This window comes from Anneissia japonica, unplaced genomic scaffold (genome assembly GCF_011630105.1).
Source record: "Anneissia japonica isolate Jap-2015-1 unplaced genomic scaffold, ASM1163010v1 scaffold287863_len737641_cov155, whole genome shotgun sequence".
In the NCBI taxonomy this organism is placed as follows: domain Eukaryota; kingdom Metazoa; phylum Echinodermata; class Crinoidea; order Comatulida; family Comatulidae; genus Anneissia; species Anneissia japonica.
The window spans coordinates 654,596-663,176 of NW_022742482.1; the positions used below are offsets into that span (position 1 = coordinate 654,596).

General features: G+C 34.4%; 1 protein-coding gene across 1 annotated transcript in view; it reads right to left on the minus strand.

Annotated features, from left to right (window-relative positions):
* Nucleotides 1-8,581, minus strand: part of LOC117119185 — a 33,820-nt gene that overhangs the window by 15,099 nt on the left and 10,140 nt on the right. The window contains exons 11-15 of the mRNA XM_033264005.1: nucleotides 6,601-6,866; nucleotides 5,416-5,514; nucleotides 4,965-5,183; nucleotides 2,885-3,139; nucleotides 1,632-1,835 (exon numbers count right to left, since the gene is read on the minus strand). Coding sequence (XP_033119896.1) covers nucleotides 1,632-1,835; nucleotides 2,885-3,139; nucleotides 4,965-5,183; nucleotides 5,416-5,514; nucleotides 6,601-6,866 — 1,043 coding nt within the window. The remainder of the gene's footprint in view (nucleotides 1-1,631; nucleotides 1,836-2,884; nucleotides 3,140-4,964; nucleotides 5,184-5,415; nucleotides 5,515-6,600; nucleotides 6,867-8,581) is intronic.

The following is an 8,581-nucleotide window of genomic DNA, read 5'->3' on the forward strand; positions in this document are numbered from 1 at the left end:
AGTTATTTTGTTTTGATTAATTAATGCCAACAAAATTTTATTTTTTCCTATGAGGACAAGATTATTGCATGCTAAAGTGTACGTTTCACAATTTTTAAAACCACATTGAAGTTGTTTCAAGCAAATAATTATTTTGGGTGAAATAAACTGAGATAGTCATAATTTATTGGGACATCGTAATAGCATAATCAGGGGTCAAAAATCATAATCATTACCCCAAAATTGTGATAGTTGGAATCTCTAATAGTCTTTTTATTTGATATTCATTTGACAATACATCAGTTATTGACAAAAGCACTAAACCACGGGTGGGCATTAAAATTTGTAGGACGGCATATGTGAATTTTTGATTCAAATCCGTGGGCCGCACCCAAACTTTGATGATTCAGTGCACTTCAAAAAACCTTCATACACTGTTTTATTGCCACTTTATGCTCAGTTTTACTACTACTGTTTACAGGTGATCGGTGCCGGGCCGCAAAAAAAACAAGGTGTTTTCTAGCCCTAGATGGTTGGCAGGCGACACACATAGAGTTTGCTATTCATTTTCGCGGGCCGCAAAAAACCACCGGCGGTCCGCACTTTGCCCACCTGTGCACTAAACTATAATGACACAATAAAATTTTATCCACCTCTTCTAGCTTAAGACAGTGCTTTCCTTCATTTCGCTTCTCCTCTAGATCTGCAAGCAATTTCAGCCAGGTTACTGGGGTAAGAAAATCCATGTAGGGCTCAGCAAGGCAAACCTCTTCCAAGTGACTTCTAAGTTCTGAAATTCCACTGTCTTCATCTAAACTGTTTTCAACGGCAAACAGTTTTGTAACAACATGACGTTGATAAGGAGTATTTTTCAATGACAAAAATATCTTCTCCTCAATCTGTTTAAGCTAAAACAAGTGGAAAATATACTAAAGATTAAGCTACTGTGTCATTCCAGTTAAAATCAACAAGGATTTTCAAAGCTCCCCTGCAATTGCACCCCCTTTGGTTTTCCCTTAAAAAAATCTAAAATACTATGATACTGTATGTCAAAAGAAAGAATCCAAAATTTCAGCATTAATTTCAAAGCTGTTGTGCATTTATATTTCTATCTGAGCAATTTTGTTCGAGTTCCGAATGTTATTCGATTGTCAATAGAGCGCAACCTACCTCGTGGTAGTAGTACCAATCATGCCTAAACCGAATTTACCTTTTCCGCCATCTTTAATTGCTACATCATGACACAGTGTCTACGCCCCCGTTGGGGGCAGTAGACACAAAAACTTGGTCTTTTAATCAATAATAACACAGCTGGATTATTTTTTCACTTTTATTAGAACCAACAGAGATAATAATAATGATAAATAATACCTCAGTAACGTTTCTGGTCCAATCAGGAACCTTTCCTCAGACTGATTACATGTTGGGATTGGTCTTATCCCGGCGTTGATGTTTAGTTACGCCCTCTAACGTCCGGTGTTTGACGGTAGCACGTCGTGCTACCGTCAAACACCGGTTTGGCGGGGAAAAAAATCCAGCTATATTTTACAGATCTAGATGAAACACTTCAATGAAATAATAACACACTTTAGTATAAAAGGATTTCTTTAATATAAATAAGACTACTTTAATATAAAATTAGATAAACTTACTTGCTCTCCAAAATCTATGTGTGTTATGATAGTTCTAAACAAGTCAACCAGCCATTGTGGATCTAGAATGATATTTTCTTTCAAAAGGTTTCCGTCAGAATCTTCCTCTCTCCCAAAATAAACAACCTCTCCGATATCTTGAAAGAAGTTCAAAACAATGTGGATACTTCCCTTGATTTTGCATTCCTCAGCCAAAGCCTTCACCTTAAAAAATATTGTTATAATTTATTATATTTATACAGTCGATATTTCATAGCTTAACAATTATCAACAGAATTCATTCATTTCATCTTTATGTTTTAATTTTATATCCATATAGAAAGAAAAAAACATTCAATTAATAATTTAGGGGGAAAAAAATATATATTTATATATATATTATTTCATAATTTGACTTTATAGTCGATGAGCGTTTTCTCTCAAAAGAATACCAGCACTTAATACATTTTAAATATTATATTAGCATTATTGTGAGACACCAGCTTTTCTGTGTTAGTAATTCTGTTTCATAAATTGCATACACATAGTGACTGCCACAAAATAGTGCACATGGTCCGATGCCTAACTAATGCTCCTAGTTTGTCGCAATTGAATTAAGTTCAAAACCACTACACACAAGATTTTTAATAATTTAAAGTTTTGATTAACTTATGCCAACAAAATTTTATTTTTTTCTATGAGGACAAGATTAGTGCATGCTAAAGTGTATTTTTCACAATTTCGTAAATCAGGTTGAAGTTGTTTCAGCAAGCAAATAATTATTTTGGGCGAAATAAACTGAGATAGTCATAATTTATTGGGACATCGTAATAGCATAATCAGAGGACAAAAATCATAATCATTACCCAAAAATTGCGATAGTTGGCATCTCTAATAGTCTCTTTATTTGATATTCATTTGTTAATATATCAGTTATTGACAAAAGCACTAAACCAGGGGTGGGCATTAAAATTGGTAGGACGGCATATGTGAATTTTTGATTCAAGTCCGTGGGCTGCACCCAAACTTTGATGATTCAGTGCACTTCCAAAAACCTTCATACACTGTTTTATTTATGCTCAGTTTTATTACTACTGTTTACAGGTGATCGGTGCCGGGCCGCAAAAAAGCAAGGTGTTTTCTAGCCCTAGATGGTTGGCAGACGACACACAGAGTTTGCAATTTCTTTTCGCGGGCCGCAAAAAGATCACCGACGGTCCGCACTTTGCCCACCTGTGCACTAAACTATAATGACACAATAAAATTTTATCCACCTCTTCTAGCTTAAGACAGTGCTTTCCTTCATTTCGCTTCTCCTCTAGATCTGCAAGCAATTTCAGCCAGGTTACTGGGGTAAGAAAATCCATGTAGGGCTCAGCAAGGCAAACCTCTTCCAAGTGACTTCTAAGCTCTGAAATTCCATTGTCTTCATCTAAGCTGTTTTCAACGGCAAACAGTTTTCTAACAACATGATGTTCATAAGGAGTATCTTTCAATGACGAAAATATCTTCTCCTCAATCTCTTTAAGCTAGAACAAGTAGAAAATATACTAAAGATTAAGCTACTGGGTCATTCCAGTTAAAATCAACAAGGATTTTCAAAGCTCCCCTGCGACTGCACCACCTTTGGTTTTCCTTTCAAAAAATCTAAAATACTATGATGTTGTATGTCAAAAGAAAGAATCCAACATTTCAGCATTAATTTCAAAGCAGTGTTTAAGTTATGACCTTTTGATATTCTTATCTGAAATAGGGTCGGCGAAATCAACCAATTTTCATTGTAGGCTTTTAATCAACAAATCTCACTCATTTTCCAATTAGAATTAAAGCAATTTGTTGTTTTGGTATTTTTGCAATAACCTATGTTAATTCAAGTACTTCTTTTATTTCTTGGTTTTTCCACACATCTTTGAAAATCCAACAACAAAGTTAGGTATGACAGAGACAAATTCAAATCAAATCAAACATCTTTGACAATCTCACAAAAAATTTAGACATTACAGAGAATTGCAGATATTATTTGACATTCAGTTCTTGTAAAGTCCTTTTTTCACTTGCTTGGATTGGATTGGATTTATTCCGTGTAAACACCAAGGATAGCCCACTAAAGTCTAGAAGAAGATTTATTTCCAGTGGGTCCTTCTGCTCGTGGTTGGGCAGTGCACCTGGAGACATTCCCCTACTCTTTTCCGAAGGGTGTAGAGTGTTCTTTAACGTGCACATGGGCCATAAACAACCACGAGACCAACGGCTTAAATGTCTGATCTGAAAGACGGTGCACTATTGTAACTTGTATTTCAGCCCTCCAGCTGAAACACAAGGAAAGTCAGCAATGGGAATTAAACCAGGGATGTACAAACAGTGGCTACCACTAGATTAGACGACTGAGCTAAGCTGCTCTCAAACTTGGTAGCGTTCTACTCCTTAATAATGAGTAGAGCTACCTCTTATATTTTTTTAAATGAACGATTTATTTCATTGTATATATTTCTGTGTTTTATATTTTTAATGTCATGTTTTTATGATGCTTGTAATGTCGAGATGAATTGCCCAATGTGGGATTATTAAAGATTGATTGATTGATTGATTGATTTTTTTAAAGACAGCCTTACCCGTGATTTCAAATATTCATGTGTTCTCCCAGTCAGTGGCAGCTCTAGGATAAATTTTCTGGGGGGGCTAAGTTGTCCAACAGGGGGGACTTGAGCTCGTAGGCTCGAGCTGGAAGAAGGGGTTGAGAGGTGGTTCCCCTCCCAAATGAGATTTTTTTAAAGAATATCAACCTCTGGATGGCCGGAAATGGCACTCTCAGACTGTGACAGACATGTGTTGGCTTGGTGTGGCCCTATTTTTATATGTTTTATGGTCTGACTGCCTGATGAGCTCTGTCCGGCAGGGGGGCTTGACCTGTCCGGTGTCGGGGGGGGGGGTTTCATGATGTTTTTACACCTACGTTGGTTAATACAGCACTAACGTTTTGCCTGCCACTTGAGTGTGGCCTCAGGTGTGACCACTAACATAATCCAAACACTGAAAATGATCTATCAATAATGTATTAGTTTTAATTGTCAAACTATATTGTTAATAGAAATGTATTTAAAATGTAATTTTTACATTAAAATAAATCATTCATATCCAACATCAAGAAACTCACCCAATGCAAGATGGGACGATGCTTTATAAAAACCAAATGTCTTATCTTAGGCAGTGGGGTGGATCTGTCATGAGAAAAAACCCTGCTGTCACAAGAATTGAACACAAAACCCAAGGATCTGGAGGCTAGCATCCTACCAAAATGCCCCTCAATTTCACTGAATTTCAGCAGTTTATTCATAATTTAAACAACCAACCTACCTTCTGTTCTCTTCTTGTTTTGTTTCCAGATAATTCATTCATGTGTGTTCCAACAATGAATATAGGTGGTGACAGTTGCTGTTGACCTGCTGCTTGTCCACTTACTTTTCCATTTGCATGTATTGACTTCAGCCAAAAATGAAGCCGTTCAAGATTTGTCTCGTTAAGCTTTACTTTGTTTAATGGCTTTATTTTCATCTTCACCCAATTTAATAGAGTCTAATTCAGTCAAAAAATAACAGAAAAAATGTTTAAAACTGGCTGGGTTACTTAATTTTTTAAATTTAACTAAAAATTATTATTTATTTTAGAAAATGAAAAACGAAAAAAATTATACTCTGAGACAACTACAGTTGTAAAATTGGCTCTGTTCAAACTTTCTATTAGTATTAGTATCATCCATGTTCAAAATTTTAATGAAGTATATTATATTAAAATGTAATTACTTTACCTGATCACTGTATTGGATATGCTCATGTTTGAGGTTTGAGTCCAAGTCATCCAAAAGATTGAATGCAAGAATATAAACAGCTTTTGATGCCAAAAACACCTGAAAATGTATCAAATGAAGAAACAATAAATCATTATAAGAAATATAAATGCTTTTTAATTATTATAACGACAAAAAATGTTTAATTAATTTAAAATTATCAATGATTTTTTTTGTAATTCATATAGAGTTTTTTATTTTATCATTTTAACAACACCTGTAAGTGGGAACATTGGTCTTATTGGACTGTTGAAATAAATAAATATATAAATAAATAATAAACAATAGTAATATTAATTTTAAAATCCAAATAGCTATTAAAGTTGACTTTGTGAGCACTTATTTGGATGAAGCAGAGGCCAGTTTTGTTTTTGGAACTCACCTGGAAAGCAACGGATATATTCGATCAAAGAACATCAAAATGTATTATGTAAATCACTGCCTTTTTCATCCAGATAAATATTTCACTCATACAATACCACCATCATTGCTGGTTTGTATAAATTAGTGTATATTTTCTGATCTCCTTTTATGCTCTGATGTATTGTATTAATGTATTGAATTATAATTCATAATTTATAATTATGATTTATAATTATGTATTAATGTACTGAATTATTTCTAGAAATTGATAATGGAACACTGAAACAAAAATACAGTTAGTTTATCACAAATGGAATATTGTTTCTTGATTAAAGAATTTTAAAAAATTTAAATATTTAAATATTTACTCATAAAATACCACCATCATTGCTGAATTGTATAAATTAGTGTATATTTTCTGATCTCCTTTTATGCTCTGATGTACAGTATTATATTAATGTATTGAATTATAATTCATAATTTATAATTATAATTTATAATTATAATTTATAATTATGAATTAATTTATTGAATTATTTCTAGAATTATGGGACACTGAAACAAAAATAGTTAGTTTATCCCAAATGGAATATTGTTTCTTGATTAAAGACTTAAATATTTAATGCATTCCTGTAGTTTAGCATTTTTTTAAAATTAATCATTGTAATTGTTTATTTTGTGACACCTCCGATACTTATTGCAAACGAACCTGCCATCAGGACTTGTTTGTCTCAAACTGGCAGTGAGATCAGCTATCTGCCTAATTGTAAAGTCATTAAATACCTGATGTGTTGAAGCATAAACCTGCTGGCCTGCAAAATCGTATATCTTTACAGATAGCTCATTCTCTTTGCCGGGTTTTTTCGTGGATGTATACTCAAGTACCCTTTCACCGAGGTCCTCTGGAAGTGCTAGCTCTCTATTCATCTTGTCTATTTCCTTCTTCTGGTCTTCCTCTTGTGTTCTTAAACTCGTTGACATTTTAACATGTTCCTTTCTGTGGTGTACATCTTCAATTTCTTGTACATCTTCAAATTGTTCAGACAAATCTTTATCAAATATAAAAGCATTTTTAAAAATTAATATCTGAGTCATTGGTAATTGATGTTTGGTGAGCAGCTAAAGCTCTGTCCACCAACTATCAGATTTTGTTTGACAAAAATCTGTCGTATGCCCATATATAGTCATGATGTGCCTATAAATGGTCATGATGTGATGTCATCATGACCATAATCTACATCACTTTAATGATTTTCATAGACAGATACATTTTACATTCAAATCATTTGGAAACAGTGACATAGTACATTTTCTGGATTTACAATTTGACAACAGTGTAGGAAGCACGAGTATATATTGTAAAAATACACATGCAGGTAAATATGCCAATTATGATAGCTTTGCTCCATGGAAACATAAGATTTCCTGGATTCATATTTAATTAGTTTCTAGAGCCCACAGACAGATACATTTTACATTCAAATCATTTTGAAACAGTGACATAGTACATTTTCTGGATTTACAATTTGACAACAGCGTAGGAAGCATGAGTATGTATCGTAAAAATACAAATGCAGGTAAATATGCCAATTATGATAGCTTTGCTCCATGGAAACATAAGATCTCCTGGATTCATATTTAGTTTCTAGAGCCCACAGATTGTGTACTCCTGATAAACTTCAAGCAGAGCTTTGTAACATTAGAAAATTTATGAGATTGCCTTATTCAGGAAAACCAGGGAAGTTCATTTTATGTAGATGTTTAAATAAAGTAAAGAAACATTTAATTATAGAGGTAAAATTCATAACTTTATGGTAGTGTAAAAATGCTTCTCATTTTATATCTACTAAATATCAAACCCCTAAGGAGTATAGAAGTTCTGTTGCCTATCATTTTAAATGTCCAGGTTGTAATAGTGATTATATTGGTAAGACAGATAGATGATTACTAACTAGACTTAAAGAAAATTCTTCACGATTTGATAGTGATATATTTGATCATGTAAAACACGGTGAGGTATTCCAATATGTTTTAGGCCATGTATACTTGTAAATGATGATGTGGTCTGTAATGTAAGTAATAAATTAGGTTTAATATATTCTAGTACTAACATTATTGACAGCTGTTCTCGAAACTGGTGGAAGGGCATGAGTGTCGGTGCTTTATATATGAGTAGCAGTTATACATCAGCTGCACTTTACAGGGGTGGCACTAGCGGGGAGGCTGGGGGCCCCGTCGGGGAGAAACACCACAATTCGTCGGGGAGAAAAAAAAATGTACATGTATTTTCTGCATATTAGTAGACCCCAAAAACAATTATATAAGCCTTTGAAACCCCTAAATTTTCATATTTTTGGAGAGATTTTTAAGCCCGCCCACACCTTGGTGTGAGGGGGGGGGGACCTTGGACCCCACGTCAGGTAAATATGGCAGCACCACCACTAGGCACTTATACAACAGTGGCGCCTTCAGGAATGTAAACGCGCTGCTACTCCGCAAGAAGGGAATAGCCGACTGCCTTGTTCAGCAATATGAACATGTGCCATGGTTTAACCATTTTTAAAACATAATAATATATATAATAATACAAACATGTATTAAAGTCATATAGCCTACACAGTAAAACACAATGCCGTTGCATACGTTGTTCTACGTGCGATATCACGTGGCATCACGTGATCGCCACAACGAACTTCTTCAACTGCGGCTGATCCAAGTCAGTGTTTACATGCTGTATTGTGCGGGCTGTGCAGGCACGTGGGAA